General features: G+C 38.8%; 4 protein-coding genes across 4 annotated transcripts; 3 read left to right on the forward strand and 1 right to left on the reverse strand.

Annotated features, from left to right (window-relative positions):
* Positions 1–1,584: 1,584 nt before the first annotated feature.
* hesx1 (HESX homeobox 1) lies at positions 1,585–4,526 on the reverse strand. The gene is made up of 4 exons (XM_053315603.1): positions 4,406–4,526; positions 3,068–3,246; positions 2,767–2,868; positions 1,585–1,791 (listed from the first exon to the last, which is right to left on the reverse strand). The coding sequence occupies exons 1-4, from the start codon at positions 4,524–4,526 to the stop codon at positions 1,585–1,587; spliced, it is 609 nt and encodes a 202-aa protein (XP_053171578.1).
* Positions 4,527–7,852: 3,326 nt separating this feature from the next.
* LOC128355363 (E3 ubiquitin-protein ligase TRIM39-like) lies at positions 7,853–9,322 on the forward strand. Its single transcript, XM_053315604.1, has one exon. The coding sequence runs from the start codon at positions 7,853–7,855 to the stop codon at positions 9,320–9,322; it is 1,470 nt and encodes a 489-aa protein (XP_053171579.1).
* Positions 9,323–13,978: 4,656 nt separating this feature from the next.
* On the forward strand, positions 13,979–15,481 carry LOC128355364 (nuclear factor 7, brain-like). The gene has a single exon (XM_053315605.1). The coding sequence runs from the start codon at positions 13,979–13,981 to the stop codon at positions 15,479–15,481; it is 1,503 nt and encodes a 500-aa protein (XP_053171580.1).
* Positions 15,482–18,611: 3,130 nt separating this feature from the next.
* Positions 18,612–20,033, forward strand: LOC128355365 (nuclear factor 7, ovary-like). Its single transcript, XM_053315606.1, has one exon. It carries the CDS (start codon positions 18,612–18,614, stop codon positions 20,031–20,033), a length of 1,422 nt encoding a protein of 473 aa, XP_053171581.1.
* The last annotated feature ends 814 nt before the right edge of the window (positions 20,034–20,847 follow it).

The following is a 20,847-nucleotide window of genomic DNA, read 5'->3' on the forward strand; positions in this document are numbered from 1 at the left end:
CAATAAAATGCTACCGACAGATTCCTGCACTAGACACACACACACATTAGTGCTGCTTTCACTTCCGGGACACACGCAGGGCACGCGCAGACCAATCAGAAGCAGCCGCGTAATTTCTTCTTCTTTTTTTTTTTCTTTCTTTCCTTTTTTTTAAAGTTTCCCAAAATTTACAATCAGGCAACAGCTGCAGAAATAACAGCGGATTTTTTTTTTTTTAAGGTCATGCCCAAATTCTGTCCTTATTTAACTTTACTTTACTTCATTTGCACTTTGCATTTGTCCTTTTAATGACTTTAATAAAAAATATTATATTATTCTGCAAACTCATATTTTATGCTCTATTTTAGTATAGTATTTATTCTATTTTTTTCTATTTTTCTGTACTGTGTTTTTATTTTTTTTATTTTGGGTTTTCTTGTTTTTAATTGTATGTTTTCCAATGTTTACTATTATTGGGTTCATTTATTTATTTATTTTTTTCAATCATTATTTTATGCTGCAGACTCATATTTTATGCTCTATTTTAGTCTCATTTTTCTTTTATTTTTTCAATTTTTTTCTGTACTTTCTTTTTTTTATTATAATGTATTTTTTTACCATTACTGGGTTTTTATTTTTATTGATTGATTGATTGATTTTTTATTGGTATGTTGTATGTTCTTTGATTCCAACTCTTACTGTTAAATGTTTTAATGTAAAGCACATTGAGTTGCCCCTATACTGTAGGTATGAAATGCCCAATATAAATAAAGCTGCCTTGCCTTATAATCTATTATTTAGATTCACTGAATCTGCTCTCAGATATACTTATGTATATACTTGTTATGGCTGATATGATAATGAAGAAGCCAGTGACTATATATTGAATGAATGAATGAACAAAAATGCTGTTAAAATTTATAATTTCTTTTATTACAGCCATTAGCGCCCCCTAGTGTATACACAAGTTCCTGTTTACTTACCATATACTTTTTTTGAGAGAGATCTCCTCAGGCTTAACAGTTATCAAACTCTGTGGTGAAAGTGTTTAATACAGTGAGTGATGATACAAAGCACAAAATACAAATGTGAAAAAGACATTTGGGTGATTCTTGAGCTTTTTTCACACTTGTAAAAACTTGTGCATATATATTAAACTGATACATCTTAGTGATATACTGAATAACTGTGTACTATGGTGAAATGATGCAAAAGACAGACACACAATTAAAATACTTTAATTCGTTTTTTATCAGACTTTGTACAGCTTAGAAAACAGAAACCTATTCACATAATAAGACACTTTAATATCACATATCACTCTTAAAACTGTTTTAACTCCAACTTCCTAATACTTTCTTATATACTTGACAATAAGAGGAACCGTTTTGTATTGTTTTTAGCTCCATTATACATTAAATCAAGTTCTAAAAATCCAGATTATTATGACTTTAAAAAGCCAAAAATAATTAACTGAGGTCAGGAAAAGACCAGGTTTGCTGTGACTTTGATTTGTCACCGTTTGTTTTTCACTGTCGGGTTTTTGCATGAATGTTTGACTAATCCTTCATGAACATGATCAGAAACAGGAAGAGTTCATCATCATCAGTCCTCCTCTTCATCAACCTCAAGCTGAAGACGAGAGGCGAGCCGCTGAGCAAACTCAAGCTCACTTTGCACGTCCCTGTTGGCCTTCAGTTGACCTATGACCTCGTCTTTGACCCCGAGGTCGGCTACGGCTGTCTGAACCAGCCGCAGTCGGGTTTCTCTCAGGGAACGTCTCAGCTTGGCCCGACGGTTCTGAAACCAGATCTGGCAAAGACGAAGAAACAAACGGTGTTATGATGTTATCCTTTAAATTTGAATTACATCTGAAACGCTGCTTTAGCCTTCATTTATTAATCCATTTTTGTTTTCAAGTATCAAAAGAATTCCCTTGAACTTCCTATATTGAAACATATTTTCCATTCAAACGCAGCAGTTGCAGGAACATTATTAGCACTAGTAGTAATTCAACCTTAACCTTCCTGTCGTCCTCCCGGGTCAAATTGACCCCGTCTCTTTTGACTGTTCCTTCTTTCCTCCCTTCCTTCCTTCTGTCTTTCCTCCCTCCCTCTTTTTCTCTTTTTCCTTCCTCTCTCCTCCCTTCCTTCTTTCCTCTGTCCTTCCTTTCCTTCCTTCCTTCCTTCCTCTTTTCCTTTCTCCCTCCATCCTTCCTTCTTTCCTCCTTTCTTCCTTACTTCCTTCCTTCCTTCTTTCCTCCGTCCTTCTTTCCTCCGTCCTTCCTTCCTTCCTTTCCTTCCTCCCTTCCTCCTGTCCTTTCCTTCCTCCCTTCCTTCCTTCCTCCCTCCGTCCCTCTTTTCCTCCCTCCTTCCTCACTTCCTTCCTTGACTTGAGGACAACAGGAGGGTTAAACACGACATATTGGGGATGTTTTGTATTAAAAAGGAAAAATATCAAGACACTAATAGCAGTATTAGATGTTGCATTATTGCTAGAAGGAACAGTCAGTGCTCAGTAGCAGCAGCCAGTAATAGTACTGTAGTAAAGTTGAAGTAGTAGCGTGGTAGGAATAATAGTGCTGGTAAAACTCTTGATAGTAGCAGCAGCTCTGGCACTGATGATGATAGTAACAGTATAGTGGCAGTACAGGAGTAGCATTATAACAATAAGTGGATGTAAGTTTTATTAGTTTTATTAGCAGCAGCAGAAGTGTGTGTGTGTGTGTGTGTGTGTGTGTGTGTGTGTGTGTGTGTGTGTATGTGTCAGTATGAGTGTTGTCTCAACCTGTATTCGGTCCTCGTCCAGGTCGAGTTTCCCTGCTAGCTGCTCCCTCAGCTGAATACCTGGATAACAGTTCACATGAAACACCGTCTCCAACACATTCACCTGCAGGACGGACACACACACACACACACACACACACACACACACACACACACACACACACACACACTGATATTATACAAACAGCACTATACAACCACAAAAAAATGGTTTGTCTTCAACTTTATGGCAAAACTGAACATCATGAATGAAATCATCTGTGTGTCTGAATGACTGATTGATTGATTTATTGATTAATCACCTGGCTGTTGGTGAAGGCAGTGCGTGGTCTGCGTCCGATATACCAGCTGGATGTCGGCCTGGTCGAGTTCAGCTGCTGAGGATGATGATGATGATGTTGTTGTTGTTTATGATGTTGCTGTTGTTGTTGTTGTTTAGAGCAGAAACTGTTCCTTTTGTTCTCTTTCTCTGCTCCGACCTCTTGATTCAGAACAATAAAAGAGATGAACACACATCACACACCTTTTATCATTTAGATGTGGCAAATAATCAATTCATTCTCACAACATTAAACCAAATAAAGCTACTTTTTTACTTCTTGGATGAAATAATTCAACAGATTTTACACATATTAATTGACATTTGAATATCAGGTTTGAATAAATGAGTCTTCCTATAACAGTGATCCAACATTACAATCCTTGAAAAATTCAGTGTGTGAAATCATGAACTATTAGGTTAAAAACACATAATTCATTTCTGTTATATTTACAGTTAATTACAAATGTATTTTATGTAAGCAGGTCAGTATCATCATCAATCAACAGAGAAATTAGAGAGACTACAATAATATAAATGGTTTATTATTATATTTATTGTCCCTAAACAGCTGCAAAATGAACACAGTATGAAGGAGACCACAGATATTTACACGCACTAAAGAACAAATAAAAAGATTTCAGTTTTTTTAGTAAACAATTTTCTCATTTAACTTTAATAAACAAATGAATAAATAATGCCGCTGTAATTTAATAAACTAAATGTGCCTCAAAATTGAATTTGGGGTGGGCTTATGGGATTGTTTCTTGTTTGTCAGTGTGTAATTCACATTTCCAATTTCCCAAGCAAAGAAATATAAATGAATGTAATAAATAATGTAATAGCTAATTGGTGACAATAAGAGGGAAATAGTTAAGAGGTCATATATTTACACAAGAGCCAAAAAATTCAATTTATGCATTAACAGGAAATATGAAAAGCTTTTTTTTTAAGAACAACTTTTACACAAAACTCGTTTTTCATTTAGTTAAGTACTTTTTTCAGCACCTATTTCACATTTGCAGTAAAAATATGCTGCTCTACAACAAATTAGATGATGTGGATGTTTGCAATAAAACCTTAAATGTGACTTCCCCTTTTTATATTCTTGTCAACTATGGGAAACTCATATAGATGTTAAAGTGAAAAAGCACCTTGATGTTATAAATACAAGACAACGAGGAAATATGTTATAGGTTAAATTCTACATGTCATCTTTTTTGAGTGCTGCCTTACTCTTTGTGCATCTTCAATATGACCCCATCAAAGTTTAACTTCTCTGTCAACTTAATTGTTCAGATTCAAAACTTTTGCTCCTCACCTGTCCAGGGTCGATGGAGATTCAGGCAGTTTCCAGGTCTTACCAGCTCCAAACCCAAAATCCTCTCGATGGAAAACGCCGGCCTGCTTTCTTCTGTCACAGGACTCAGAGTAGACGCCATGATGATTGATCTGACTAAATGATTAATAAACAGCCCAAAGAGCAGAAAGCTCTCAGGTGTGATAACAACCCTACTAATAACTCCCAAAACAAGTTGTCCTGATTTCACTTTGAAGGAAAAAAAAAGTTTCTCAAGTCAATTTAAAGTCAATTTGGTTTTAAAAATCTGTCTGGCAGAGACGCTGTGGCTTCTCAAAGTACCTGAGGTCTAAAGTAAACTGAGAAGGTGAATGGATGTTTTAGTGTGAGGTCCATGTGAAGCAGCAGGACGACACAATGCTGACTGCTTGTTTAAATGGGAGCGGAGGATTTACACTGGCCACCAATTAGAATTAAGAGGTGATTTTCCATGTGAATGAGATTCCCTGAGCTTCCTTACATACAGCAGCTAATCTCTGCTCAGTGACTGTGTGTGTGTCTGCGTTTCTATGACGGCTTATTTTAATTTTTTAGTTTACTTTAGTTTTTAGTTTCACAATCAAATACCACAACAAAACAACATTGCACTAAACCAAAAGAAAAAGCTGAATGTGTGTGTACCTGTGTGTGTGTTTGTATCTGATTTTCCCCTCAGGATACAGTAAATGTGTGTGTGTGAGATTAGAGCAAACAGCCTTTTTTTAAAAAAACTGCCACAACTGTCACACAAACACAAAGCAGAATCATCTCCTTTTCTTCAGAACTACTAAAGTAGAAAATCAGTTTAGTTTCCACACTAAAAATACGTCCGTTCTTCTGTTACAAGCCTACGAGAGAGTTTAAACTAATAATAATAATAATGATAATGATTGCAATAATAATGATCCAGGGAGATCCGCTAATGCTATTAGCCTAATCTGTGTGTGTTGTGATGCAGATGAAGCTCGTAGAGTCTGAATGAGGGTCGGAGCAGCGGGGAGGAAAACCTTTTCAGAACCAGATTAGCTCCTAATGAAGGCCTGTAGCAGCTTTAAAACCAAGAGCACACTTGTTTATTTATCCTTTAATGAATGATGGAGGGATGAATGGGATGTGATGACTTTACAGACAGAGAGGAAGGGCAGCTCAACTCAGAGTCAGTGTGACTGATGGAATACAGTTCAAGAAGAAGTTGGAAAATAAACTTATTAATTTCTTTCTGAGATGAGGAGAGTGATACTAATGTCAAGTCAAAACTGACTCTTTTATGAATGCATTCAGTACGTGTTATCAGTCTGTTTATCAGGTTTTCAATGTATTGTGTGTAGGAATAAAAAAACGACCCCGTTTCACTTTAGACCAGGCGCTGACTCTGGATCAGCAGTTCAAGTGTTTGATTTGTTCCTTTTTTTTCCATCTGAGGAACATCACTAAACTTTGGTCTATGGGCTGAAATGGATATGATAGAGTTTCTGGATCATTTACAAGTGGTCCAAAATTCAGCTGCAAAGCTCCTCATCAGTCACCTGACAAGCTCTTTGGGATTTTATCAGCTCCTTCTGCATATTTCTCTCTTGTTAGTTGTTGTTTTCTTTTCTTAATCTTCAAAACAAATCTGCATGTATTACTCCCTTTATGTGCGATAAATAATAAACATACTTTACACTGACTCCCCATCAAATCCAGAATGCAGTTCAAGATTATTCTCATTAATTTTAGAGCTCTGCATGATTTTTGATTTTATTTGTTTGCACATATGAAAAAAGTACAAATTGATATTAAAAAGGAACAGCAAAAAATGTGATGAAGAGGTTCAAAGAAAACCTGAAAGACGCTTGATCAGAGCTTTCTCCAATGTATAACATATTCAATTACAAAATAGGAAAAAAGGATGAGAGGAAAAACAAAAGATAAGATTGCACACAATATCCAACATTCAAGACTAAAGGACACTGTGCCTTTGACGTCATGTCTCCTAAACTGTGAAACAATCTCCAATTGCATCTAAGATCTGTAGAAACATTAACAAAACATTTTTTTATATTGTCTTTTCATATATATTGCTTTGTTTTTCTTGTATGTTTAATGTATTGTTAAGCACTTTTTGACATCTAATCCAGAAGGGTGTCATATAAATAAATGCTACTTATGACTTACATTCCTTGAAGAGGCATGAATATCTATAACACGTTATGAAACCTGGCCGATACTTTGTAGCATACATTATCACCTCTGATCACAATTTTGCAGAAAGGGTGTGACAAAGCTCCACCTCTTGCAGAACCTGATTCACCAGACACGAATCGGACATGATAGAAGATGAAAAACAGGATTTTGCTTCAGACCAAATCCACTCATCTACAGAGAGAGGACAGCCACAGGAGAAGAAACCTGGAATACTATAAACTGCTACACCGCTACTTCAACCTGCTGCTACTTTGCACACTGAATGTAAGTTTTACCAAAATATATGGTTAAAAAAGTATCAATATATCATATAAACATGGATCAAAAACATGATAATTTATAGATGAAACAGTCTATGTATAGACTATACTATAGTCTATTGTCAACTGAAGTTAAATATACTCAGAAATTAGACTGCAGCCTGGTGCTCCCTGTGTGTGTGTTTGTGTGTGTGTGTGTGTGTGTGTGTGTTTGTGTGTGTGTGTGTGTGTGTGTGTGTGTGTGTGTGTGTGCATGCATGTATTCAGACATAAAAACGTAACATCCCTTTGATCACAATTTTGCATAAATGGTGTGACCAGCGGAACTGAAATCAGCCCCAACTGTGAACACTTTTAAATCCAGGTTAAAAACATTTCTCTTCTCCTGTGCTGCTTATGATTGAGCTCTTTTAAAGCACTTTACATTTTAATCTTTAATTTGCACTCTTTGTCCTTTTAATGATTTTAAAGCTAATTTATTATTTTATGCTGCAATCATTTTATTTATGATTTTCTATTTTTCTGTACTTTGTTTTTATTATGGGGGGGTGGGGGTGGGGGGGTTATATGTATGTTTTAAGTTTCTCAAATTACATGTTTTTCTGTTTTATGTAAAGCACATTGAGTTGCCATTGTGTATGAAATGCGCTATATAAATAAAACTGCCTTGCCTTGCCTTGCCTTGTGACAAAACTCCGCCTCTTGCAGAACCTGATTCACCACAGAGAAAGAAGACACAGGTTGAAAAACAGCCACTTTGTTTCAGACCAAATTCACTCGTCTACAGAGAGAGGACAGCCACAGGAGAAGAAAACTGGAACGGTAAAAAACTGCTATACTGCTACTTCTTTGCACACTGAATGTAAGTTTTACCAAAAACAAGACACTAAATGAAACTATCAAGGAACTTTATAGATAAGAATGGAGAGCCACACTCAAGTGTTTTCTGTCTGGTCTGTTTTCAGCTTCGCTCAGGGTGAAAATGTCTTCCCAGTTAGAGGAGGATCTCTTCTGTCCTGTCTGCCATGACATCTTTAAATATCCTGTTATCCTGACATGCAGCCACAGCTTCTGTAAAGACTGTTTGCAGATTTGGTGGAGAAAGAAAAAAATACAGGAGTGTCCAATTTGTAAGGAAATATCTTTAATGAGCGATCCACCTCGTAACCTGGCATTAAAGAACCTGTGTGAGGCCTTCTTACAAGAAAGAAACCAGAGATCTAGAGCAGGGTCTCAGACTTGCTGCAGTCTGCACTCTGAGAAACTCAAACTTTTCTGTCTGGATCATCAGCAGCCAGTGTGTGTCATCTGTCTGCATTCAGAAACACACAGAAACCACAAATTCAGACCCCTCGATGAAGTGGCACAGGGTCATAAAAAGGAGATCCAGAAATCCCTGAAGCACTTACAGGAGAAACTGAAGGTTTTTGAAGAAATTAAAGGAAAATGTGATCAAACAGCAAAACACATTAAGGTCCAGGCCAGAGACACAGAGAGGCAGATTAAGGAGCAGTTTAAGAAGCTTCACCAGTTTCTACAAGAGGAGGAGGAGGCCAGGATCTCTGCTCTGAGGGAGGAAGAGGAGCAGAAGAGTCAGATGATGGAGGAAAAGATTGAGAATCTGAGCAGAGAGATAGCAGCTCTTTCAGACACAATCAAAGTCACAGAGGAGAAGCTGAGAGCTGAAAATGTCTCATTCATTCGGAACTACAAGGCTGCAGTGGAAGGAGTCCAGCAGCACCCTCTGCTGGATGATCCAGAGCTGGTCTCAGGAGCTCTGATAGACGTGGCCAAACACCTGGGCAACCTGACATTTAACATCTGGAACAAGATGAAAGACATGTTCTCCTACACTCCTGTGATTCTGGATCCAAACACTGCTCATCCAGAACTCATCTTGTCTGAAGATCTGACCAGTGTGAGAAATGGAGAAAGACAGACGCTTCCTGAAAACCCAGAGAGGTTTAAGTATCCCTCTGTCCTGGGCTCTGAGGGCTTTAACTCACAGCTCACAGCTCACAGCTGGACTGTTGAGGTTGGGGACAGTACAGACTGGTTTCTGGGCGCAGCAGTAGAGTCTGTCCAGAGAAAGGGAAGCATAGGCATGCTGTATGAATATTGGAGACTAGGATTCTCGAGTGACAAATATACAGCACTGTCCCCACTTGGTCCCTCCACTGATCTCTCAGTGAAGAAGAAGCTGCAGAGGATCAGAGTTCATCTGGACTACAACAAAGGAAAACTGTCATTCTCTGATTTTGATACTAACACACACATTCACACCTTCACACACACTTTCACTAAGAGGCTATTTCCATACATTTACACAGACAAAGAATTTCAACTGAAGATATTACCAATGAAGGTCTCTTTAACAAAAGAACAGTTGTTACAGAGAACAAAATATGTCCTTACATTGCAGGGATGGGAACAAGTACTAGTGGACAATTAGATAATGAATTTAAAAATGGTATATGCAGCCTGAAAGTACTTGGCTAGAAGCTTCAAGTTTGCATGATTATGATTGTCAAAAGTGACTCATAGTCCGTTTCATACATACAACAATGTAGTGGTGTTTTTGAATATACTAGAAATGTTCCTGTCTCTCATGACAGTTGTTGGTACTACCTTTATCATCTTTGAGTTTTGATGTATTTGCTTCATATGTACAAATTGACAGCTTGTGATTTAAAGACCGTGTAAAGTGAAAAAATATTTGTGTTCTGAGTTAGTCACATCACAGACAGATGTGTTATTAACCATCCTTCCAAATTTGAATGCTAGAAAAATTGTCTACGTATGTAAAATTATCTTTTAAAATCATGAAAAATCAAGCACTTCTCTGTGCTGCCAAACGCTGGGGGCGTGTCTGCTGAAGGCGCTGGAAACACACCCACGCGCGGAAGGGGGCCGCCTCCGTGTAACATAGCAACAGTAGCAATGGACGCTAGACTCTAGAGCTAACAACAGCATTGCAGTGACCCAGCCCTACATGTTTGAGCCATCAGAGCCAGACACTGACTCGGAGTCAGACAATGAACATGCACAATCTCGTGCCTCACAGTCTGCAACAGAATGGTAATGTATTTCTCCTATTTATGCAAGTTAGCAATATGTATTACTGACTATCTGCTATGGGATACTGACGCCGAGCTAGCAACCGAGTTAGCCACCGAGGTACGCTCCCACTGACTAGCTAAAAACGTTAGGGTTTCATGTAATGAAGAATTGTGATTGTTTTGTCTGTTCAGATTAAACACTTGATTTTTATTACTATTTCGTTAATTTAATTACTCCTTTTGTTTATACCTAATAAAGGTAGTACTAGTATTTGTTTTTAAGAGTGTAGTGGGTGGTAAACCCAAGTAAATTCAGTTTGTCCAGCTTTGAAAGGAGGCAGTTTACTCGTTTTTTCAGATCACATTATTCAACAAATGTGGGGAAACGCATTAGGTAACTAATTAGACTACAAAAAAGTAAAATATAACACTAGCCAGTTTCACTTAGTCAGTTACTTACCGGTCTTCTGATTAATTCGTGGATTGCTGAATGTCATCATTACATCACACAGGCTGAATAAGACAATATGCTTCAACTGATTAGGTCATTTTGCTGAACCAGGCTTCATACTGAACTGACAACTGAAATGGTTAACATTTGTCACACTGTGATTAAAAATGTACTTGTGCAGGTGCACATGTGGAGAATGCAGAACAATGCCCACAGAGGATGAACATGTCTGCTGCAAGGAGCTGAATGCTGTATGTAAATGAAAACTGTTTTTCACAATAATAATTCAAATAATGAATACATAAGCAGCAGCATACTAGATGTCTAGCACTAAAACACCTATTACACATATTCCTATAGGTTCAGAGTAGATGTGGAGAGCTGCCTGAAGAGCCACGCTGCATGACTCTTCATCCAGGCTTGGAGCCAGTCTGCCTGAACCCCTACTCCCTGCAGAATGCCCTAAACATTTATCAGGCAGATCATGGACCACTGGCGGAAAAGGAAAGATCTGGGTAACGTAGACAATATAATAATTGTTTTACTGATTTCAGATATTTATAAATTACACTTGTGTTGATCAAATGACATGCCTTTCAAAGAGAGGTAAGGTTTAGTACCCGGGAATAAACTTACATCATTTATACAATCATATTACAGTTGACTAATGTATACAGTGTATTTCATTTACACTTAAAGCACATGAGTGACGTTTGACTGTATCCATTTTAATCCTTCATCTTCCTGAGCTATATATAAACTCATGTTGGACAGATTGCAAACAATAAATACTGGTTCATTCTGTAGCTGTTTTTCACTACATAGTAAATCAACCAACATGTACATCACCTTGATATATAGATGTATAAACTGAATGCACATGATTGGACATTTATACAAGCAATCACTAGATTATTATTATTATTATTATTATTATTATTATTATTATTTCTGAAAATGTAGCTGTGTGGTCGTGGAAATTCCTTGGAATAAAAAACTGCTGTCCGTTTTCTTGTCCATCCATTTAGCCAATATGATGAGGTAGACTGCAGGTTGATGAATCAAACTCATCTTCCGAGGTCCCAATCTGTAAGACATGACAAAAAATGTGGAGGGAAAGGCTTTTTGTTTATTACATCAATCAAACAAATAAGTTCAGTTTGGTTTGGGATAGGTTCTTCTAAAAGACAACACATGTCAATAATGTTTTGTGAAGGACAGCTCCAGTGTCAAATTTGATTACACAGAGGACAACATACCAAAAGTAAACATACATAAAAATATAAATCAAAGTATTTTTCTACATTTTTTATTACAGGCGTGCTCGCTACCTGGCCTACAGGAGTTTTGTGTCCTGGTGCTGGGGATACCTGGGAAAGGACAACCGGGTTGTCATCCCCTCCTGTGTTGTCCTCCGCATTCATCAGGAGTACCCTGATGAAGATGGGGAATACACAGGTTTTAAACCTCCCCTTTAGATTGATTTATTATTTATAGTTTATTGCTTGCTTATATTGTTATTTGTTTATAAAATGTGTCCAAAATAAAATAAATGTATTATTGAGTAATGACATATTTGTGTGTGTCACAACTTACTTCTTTTACAATGGAGGCTGGTGGAGCTCTGGTCCTGAGATTGGCTGAGGCAGGAGTAGGCTTGGGCGGTATAAAGGTGTTGCAGTATACCAAGGTGCTTTCTGAGTGCTTCATACTGTTATAGTGGTTTAATTTCAAATGTTTTAGTCACCACGGAAATTAGTCGCCAGAAATGTGTAATAAATACCATACACCAAGGTAAATGTCTGGAAGCTATGAAGGCTTGAAAAAAATATATATACCGCCCAAGTCTAGGCACAAGGTAAGTCACAGGAACAGTGGCTGCCAGATATGATGGAGGAAGACACTGAGACCTGTACATGGGAAAAGAAAACAGGAATAAGGAAAAGAGACATTAGGCTGTCATCATGACCACTGCATACATACACACAACATACCTCGTGGGTACCTCGGAAGCCACTTTGACGCTCATTTTAGGTGTCCCTCGGTCCATGTTTTACATTACACACAAACGTAAAACCTCAGTCTACATATAATTCCTTGTCATAGCTATATTGGTGCACATAAAATATTACCTGTCGATTATCATTGTGTTGTCGGATGGATGACGCTCTGGGAATAAGGCCAAATTATGTCACGATTACATGCATGCTAACATTACACGGGCATGACAGGGTGCATGATGTAAAATCACTTTCAGGATTTGCACATTCAGCAAAATGCATTTAATTGCCTAAATGTACAGTATTATAACTTATAAGCACATAACGTTACTTACACTCTCTGACGGGCACATAATGCCGGTGACGGTGATGATGGCACCTGCTGTCGGCGGGATAGGAGGATGTAAGCGGGTGAGGGAGACGGTCGGTGGCGGTGATATAGGCACCTGCTGTCGGCGGGATGGGAGGACGTAAGCCGGGGAGGGAGACGGTCGGTGGCGGGCACGTAATGCCAGTAGCACCTGCTGCCGACGGGACGAGAGGATGTAAGCCGGGGAGGGAGACGGTCGGTGGCGGGCACGAAGCCGGGGAGCGAGACGGTCGGTGGCGGGCACGTAATGCCAGTAGCACCGGCGGGACGAGAGGACGTAAGCCGGGGAGGGAGGCGGTCGGTACGGCACCTCTAAACAGACACAACGGACTGCTCAAAAATCCCGACTTCCAGTGAAGATGCACACACGAGGAGGAGTCATGACTAGTTAGCTAGCTGAGAGCGAGCTGGATAAACGACTGAGGCTAATGCGCTGAATGTATTTATACTGCAGCAGCAGCAGGGGCGGGTTTATGATAATTACCGCCGCGTTACGTAACGCGGCGGAGATTTCAGACCCGCCTACTAAATCCTGACACAGAAATGTTGAAACACAGTGTGTGAAGCCTAGCTCCACAATTCAAATCTAAATGGTTGAAATGCTTTTTACACCTTTTTTAGAAATACATTTATGACCTATTTAATGTGTTTAGAAGAAAATGTCTGATTTCACTTTACACGGTCTTTAAATACTTATCTATTAGTAAAAGGAACACCTTGAGTTACCCAAGGTTAAGAGGCACAAATCTTAAGGCTAAATCCAGGAAATACAAGCCTTTTCTTCACAGTAAACACCATAGATTATATGAAAGACTGCAGTGTGATTGCCTACAGTATGACAGACATGTCATATAAAAACTTAACTTCCCTCTGATCACAGTTTTGCATAAATGGTGTGACCAAACTCCGCCTCTTGCAGAACCTGATTCACCACAGAGAAATCGAAAGAGACACAGATTGAAATACAGACAGTAAAATTTTGATTCAGACCAAATTGACTCGTCTACAGAGAGAGGACAGCCACAGGAGAAGAAAACTGGAATACTAAAAAACTGCTATACTGCTACTTCAACCTGCTGTGACTTTGCACACTGAATGTAAGTTTTTCTGAAAACAAGACACAAAGTGAAACTAAATATCAGGGAACTTTATAGATAAGAATGGAGAGCCACAGTTAAGTGTTTTATGCTTTTTGTCTGGTCTGTTTTCAGCTTCGCTCAGGGTGAAAATGTCTTCAGAGTCAGAGAAGGAGCTCTCCTGTCCTGTCTGTCATGACATTTATACAAATCCTGTTATTCTGACATGCAGCCACAGCTTCTGTAAAGACTGTTTGCAGAGTTGGTGGAGAGAGAAACAAATACATGAGTGTCCAATTTGTTTGGAAAGACCTTTAATGAGTGATCCACCTCGTAACCTGGCATTAAAGAACCTGTGTGAGGCTTTCTTACAGGGGAGAGACCAGAGATCTTCAGCAGTGTCTGAGCCTCTCTGTGATCTGCACTCTGAGAAACTCAAACTCTTCTGTCTGGACCATCAGCAGCCAGTGTGTCTCGTCTGCAGAGATTCGAAAACACACATCAACCACAAATTCAGGCCTGTTGATGAAATTGCAAAAGGTCACAAAGAGGAGCTCCAGAAATCCCTGAAGCCCTTACAGGAGAAACTGAAAGTCTTCAAAAAAGTTAAACATAACTGTGACCAAACATCAAAACACATTAAGGTCCAGGCCAGAGACACAGAGAGTCAGATTAAAGAGCAGTTTAAGAAGCTTCACCAGTTTCTACAAGAGGAAGAGGAGGCCAGGATCTCTGCTCTGAGGGAGGAAGAGAAGCAGAAAAGCAAAGTCATGAAGGAGAAAACTGAGGTTCTGAGCAGAGAGATAGCAGCTCTTTCAGATACAATCAGAGTCACAGAGGAGGAGCTGAGAGCTGAAAGCGTCTCTTTCTTGCAGAACTACAAGGCTGCAGTGCAAAGAGTCCAGCAGCGCCCCCTGCTGGATGATCCAGAGCTGGTCTCAGGAGCTCTGATAGATGTGGCCAAACACCTGGGCAACCTGACATTTAACATCTGGAACAACATGAAGAAGATGGTCTCCTACACTCCTGTGATTCTGGATCCAAACACTGCTCATCCACAACTCACCTTGTCTGAAGATCTGACCAGTGTGAGACGTGGAGAGAGACAGACGCTTCCTGACAATCCAGAGAGGTTTGAGTATCCCTCTGTCCTGGGCTCTGAGGGCTTTAACTCAGGGACTCACAGCTGGACTGTTGAGGTTGGGGACAGTACAGACTGGTTTCTGGGTGTGGCAGCAGAGTCTGTCCAGAGAAAGGGAAGCATAGGGAAGCATGAATATTGGAGACTGGGATTCTCTGATGGCAAGTATACAGCGCTGTCCCGACAGGGTCGATCCACTGTTCTCTCAGTGAAGAAGAAGCTGCAGAGGATCAGAGTTCATCTTGACTATGATGGAGGAAAACTGTCATTCTCTGATCCTGATACTGAAGAAGACATACACACCTTCACACACACTTTCACTGAGAGAATGTTTCCATACATTTACACAAACAAAGAATTGCAACTGAAAATCTTACCAGTGGAGGTCTCTGCAGTACAGCAGTTGTCACCGGCAGATCTAACAACAACAGAGCTGTTGTTCCTAGGATCTGTGTCCATTGCCACAATAACAGCTGGAATAACAGCCGTTGGACTGCTTATTTCTAAAAGATGATGATTTTAAAAATGGTACATGACTCTAGTCCTTTTCATACACACTCAACAAAGTAGTGGTGTCTTTGTGTGTTCAGTTATATGCAATCATTTTAATTATTTTCTGTATCCTATTGCTGATTTAAGGACTCTCATTTGACATTTCTCAGAATAAGAAAATCCACTAAATGACAACAATGTATCTAATGATGTACAGTATATTATAATTCTAATCTGTAACCTGCCGTGATTATTTTCAATCATTAATATCATTAATATTTAGTTTTAACTGTTGGGAGGATTACTTCAAACTATTTTACAGACAATCATGGTCCTGAGAGGATGGAGTAATTTCCTTTAGCTTAGAGCAACCACAGCTCACATTATTAGTTTTAAGTGTAGTTGCCAAGTTTAAGTTCATAAAATTGTGTACAGACAATATTGTTCTCCTCAGGATGAATTAAAATAACTTTGGCGATCTTCTTGGTGCCAGAGTACAACAGAGAGCAGCTTGCATGATTGTAAACTTGTAGTCTTATGTTTTGGTGACTTTGCCTATAAAATCAATAAAGAATTAATCAATAAAGGAAATATTGGTCTCATTTTAACAAGCTGTTATAGCCTGGTGCTTTTTAACCCTATAGGCTACTGTTCATATTTAGACCCTTCTATCCCCATCATTTTCCATATCACATTTCTAAATGAGCATCTTTCAGAAACACCTCATCAGTCATTAATAAAATAGTGATTAATCTTTAATTAAGCTTTCAGAAACATACAATAAAACTATATTATGGTCATATGTTGGGATACATAAAACAAGAGAATATAACAGCCCTATTTATTTCAATGAATGTTATTAAATTTTTAGACTACAACATTTCTGAATAGTGGTTTGATTTATTTTTGTCAATACATGGGTTAATTTTAACCCTATGTACAAAAATGTGTATCAGCTGCACAAAAAAGTAGTTGGAAGATTTCAGCCATGAGTAAAGGAGCATCTCATAGATATTATAGAAAATACTATAGGACACTTAAGAAAATATTACAGAACACTAGCACATTATATCAAGTAGAGGTGTACACCTGTAAAATATACTGAAATTGCTTAATTAATTTTATCGTAGGCAAGAGGCATGCACTGTAAGATCTTTTAATATTAGGTTGAATAAAGTAAAATAAAGTAATTTTAAATAAGGTTACCATTAAATTATTATGATTTTTATAAAATATTCTGGTGTAAACATCGAGTCCCCCACCTAGTGAACCAAAATGTCCACAAACAGTCTTGATGATTTGTGTTGTAGCTAAATGAAGAAAAAACCGCAATGATTATCTGATTTGTTTCACCTGATGCTTATCAGATTCAGCTGCCACCTGGTCCTCAACACTTTTGCTTGGTGATTCAGTGCTTTGGCCGAAGTCTGGGATTACATTACTGCTGCTGCTGCTGCTTCCGGCAGTAACTGCAGCCAAAACCCCAGCAAGGGTTGTTGTAGCCAAATCAGCGGTCTGGCACGGACCAGTGGTCCCTACCACTTGGGGCGCTAAAGATACTGGTCATGAGTCATGACCAGTGGGCCGTGGTCCGGACCAGCTGCTCCGTGGCACTGGCAGTGGTCCCTACCACTAGGGGAGAACCCCCTCTCCAAAAACCTCTGTGAGCTTTTTATCTTGGTGTATCAGTCTCGAGACTTGGCTTTTAACATTTCCCATCCACCTTTTTCCTTACGTTTTCTGTTTGCCATTATTACTGAAACTCATGATTCACTCTTCTAAAATGTGCGTATTAGCGCCCCCTGCTGTTGGCTGTTATTGTTGCTTTATCTACCTTCTTGCTTGATGAACCAGGCAGGCCGACGGTCGTTTGCCAGACTTTTCCAAAACGTCACCATTATCTAATCTCATCTATACGGCATGGCTGCTTCTTTGTCTGTGTTACTGAGTGACTTAATAAACATATTTGAGGAAGGTTCATATGTTATAATACTGGCTAAAATTAGATAAATATAACTTCACATACAGCTGTACTTGGGATTTATGTAGGACAGTATTATTTGAGTACACTTCCAATCTCACTTCTATCACCCACACATTATATTTGCATACAAACATACGCATTACTTGCCACTATATTGTTTTATTTATTAGCAGTTATCAAATAACAACAAAAACTAAAGTTAAGAGTCATGTTTAATCTTTATTTAAGTAAATGAAACTGAACAGAGACACAGTTTCATGGATGCAAATCAACAAACATTCTTGTATATTGAAAACGGTGTGACTAACCCTAACCCTAACCCTAACACTGAATTATATTGATCAGTCCGGTTTCTTTAAAATAATGGAACAGACTCCTGAAACTTGATAGCAAATACTTTTTTAAGACTCATTTCTTTCACTCCAAGTTTCCTAATTTCCTTCTTAAATGTTTCTCATTCTCAACAGTATTTATGCCAGTGAACAATTTACATACTCCACTGATTCCTTTATTTGACAATGCTCACCTAATACTGAGGAATGTTTTGTTCAAATGCATCAAACTACTAGCCTACTCAATTATTTGACTGGTCGACATAGAATATCCTTCGATGTGAACAAGAACATAGTTTCTGATATGATAAAGAAAAGAAATTATTGAAACATTTATTAATATATTTTTCAGCACTTGCCAACTAAGTGAGTTGTTAAATTTAATAACCTGATGAGGTATTTTACTCGCCCCCAGCAATGGGAAAAGCCCCATTGTTGAACCATGCAACATACATGACTAGTTTTACAGCCCTACAATATGAAAGGAGTAATTATGAGTGCATGTTGGAATGAAACCCAACCTGTTTTATTAAAGGAACTCCCCTGAGATAATCACATGACTCCCCTGAGATAAACTAGGAAACATAACCTGCTTTTCTTCCTGCCTAATGAGACACACACACACACACACACATATATATATACCGAAGGAACAGTCTCAAACACTGACGACGCTGGTTGACGGAATACAAATACACTGAGACTTCAACCTGCTGAGACTCCACGCGCTGAATGTGAGTTTTACAAAAACTACAACTCGAAAGTGAGAGGACTTTTCTTGTTAACATCTACAGAGAGAAGGAAAACCACAAGTAATTGATCTTTGTGTAGAGATAATGGCTTTAAGATCAGAAGAGGAGCTTTTCTGTCCTGTCTGCCATGACATCTTTAAATATCCTGTTGTCCTGACATGTAGTCACTGTTTCTGCAAAGACTGTCTGAAGACATGGTGGAGGGATAGAGAAATGCAGGACTGTCCGCTTTGTAAGAGAACATCGTCTAAAGAAGAACCACCTGTTTGTTTGCCACTGAAGAACCTTTGTGAAGCCTTCTCACAGAAGAAACATCAGAGAGTTTCAGCAGAGTTTGAGGATCTCTGCAGTCTGCACTCTGAGAAACTCAAACTCTTCTGTCTGGATCATCAGCAGCCAGTGTGTCTCATCTGCAGAGATTCAAAAACACACAACAACCACAAATTCAGACCCATCGATGAAGCAGAACAGGATCATAAAGAGGAGCTCCATAAATATCTGAAACCCTTACAGGATAAACTGAAAGTCTTTAAAATGGTTAAAAGAAACTGTGATCAAACAGCAAAACACATTAAGGTCCAGGCCAGAGACACAGAGAGGCAGATTAAGGAACAGTTTAAGAAGCTTCACCAGTTTCTACAAGAGGAAGAGGAGGCCAGGATCTCTGCTCTGAGGGAGGAAGAGGAGCAGAAGAGTCAAATGATGGAGGAGAAAATTGAGGGTCTGAGCAGAGAGATAGCAGCTCTTTCAGACACAATCAAAGTCACAGAGGAGGAGCTGAGAGCTGAAGACGTTTCTTTCCTGCAAAACTACAAGACTGCAGTGGGAAGAGTTCAGCAGCGCCCCCTGCTGGATGATCCAGAGCTGATCTTGGGAGCTCTGATAGATGTGGCCAAACACCTGGGAAACCTGACCTTCAACATCTGGAACAAGATGAAGGACACAGTTTCCTTCACTCCTGTGATACTGGATCCAAACACTGCTCATCCAGAACTGATCCTGTCTGAAGATCTGACCAGTGTGAGACGAGGAGAGAGACGGATGCTTCCTGAAAACCCAGAGAGGTTTGACAAATTCAGCTTCGTCCTGGGCTCTGAGGGTTTTAACTCAGGGGCTCACAGCTGGGATGTTGAGGTTGGAGACAGCGCTGGCTGGTGTGTGGGTGTAGTTGCAGATTCTGTCGAGAGGAAGGAGAGTTTAGGCTTACTGGCCAAATTATGGAGAATAGGGTTATATGAGGGTAAACACAAAGCATTTTCCCCAGTACATCCTCACACTGTTCTTTCAATGAAGAAGCTGCAGAGGATCAGAGTCCATCTGGACTACAACAGAGGAAAACTGTCATTCTCTGACCTTGATACTAACACACACATACACACCTTCACACACGCATTCACCAACACGCTGTTTCCGTACATTTACACAAACAAAGAATTTCCACTTCAGATATTACCAACGAAGATCTCAGTCACAACAGAGCAGCTTAGTCAGCGAAGGAGAATATGATGATTTTATCAGTGAAATACAATATTCTATATTATGCTTAAAATGAGTCCCAAATTCATACTAAATACTAACTCTATACGGTATATGCTGCTTACCAATACTTATAGTATGTTGTTTACCTGGTAGTGAATAAAACAATAGGATATGATACAGTGTGTGATGGATGTCATTCAGACTGTGATATTGGGTTGTCAATGCTAATTAAACTTAATAAGCAGATAGCTATGGGGTTTTTTCTTAAGATTTAATACCTATGTTTGTTTTATAACATGATTCTGGAGCTGTTTCACAATGCTTTCCTGTCTTTAGTATCCATATTGCCTGTTTTGAGCACACTACAAACTTCAGACCTGCTTAGATTTAGTGTGTAGTACTATAGATTTGGTACAAGCTGCATATCATGTAAATGTAAGAACTGATCCCTTCTGTGCTGTTGCTCTCATTGTCAATCACTCTGAATAAGACAATCTGGTTAAATGAACAAAATATTAAACCATTAAATATGGAAGTATGTTGGCATGTCAAATTTTAACCATTTGGATTTTCTATCAATTATATTTTGGCTACTTTGCACAATTGTAAATAAAGAATTGAAGAGAGAAATGTGTTCAGATTCACTGAGTATATTTTCAGACATGTTGTCACAAAGACCAAATGTCCTGCCTAGAAAACTGTTGGTCCTTTTGATGAGCTTTAGTCTTCCCTGATGGCAATTTCTTTTATCTGGGACATAATTTTACTGGCATGTCTTTACACGTTCCTATGTAAACAGCTGTTTGGTTTTACCGGAGTATCAGCTGAAGGGAAACACCAG

Source organism: Scomber japonicus, chromosome 3 (assembly GCF_027409825.1).
Source record: "Scomber japonicus isolate fScoJap1 chromosome 3, fScoJap1.pri, whole genome shotgun sequence".
NCBI lineage: Eukaryota > Metazoa > Chordata > Actinopteri > Scombriformes > Scombridae > Scomber > Scomber japonicus.

Excerpts from the sequence above, each read along its gene's own strand:
- hesx1 (XM_053315603.1), bottom strand. The coding sequence starts at position 4,526 with ATGGCGTCTACTCTGAGTCCTGTGACAGAAGAAAGCAGGCCGGCGTTT. Across the intron at positions 3,247-4,405 it reads TCTCCATCGACCCTGGACAG|AGGTCGGAGCAGAGAAAGAG; the intron begins GTGAGGAGCAAA and ends TTCTGAATCAAG. Across the intron at positions 2,869-3,067 it reads CTGCCTTCACCAACAGCCAG|GTGAATGTGTTGGAGACGGT; the intron begins GTGATTAATCAA and ends TCCGTCCTGCAG.
- LOC128355363 (XM_053315604.1), top strand. The coding sequence starts at position 7,853 with ATGTCTTCCCAGTTAGAGGAGGATCTCTTCTGTCCTGTCTGCCATGAC.
- LOC128355364 (XM_053315605.1), top strand. The coding sequence starts at position 13,979 with ATGTCTTCAGAGTCAGAGAAGGAGCTCTCCTGTCCTGTCTGTCATGAC.
- LOC128355365 (XM_053315606.1), top strand. The coding sequence starts at position 18,612 with ATGGCTTTAAGATCAGAAGAGGAGCTTTTCTGTCCTGTCTGCCATGAC.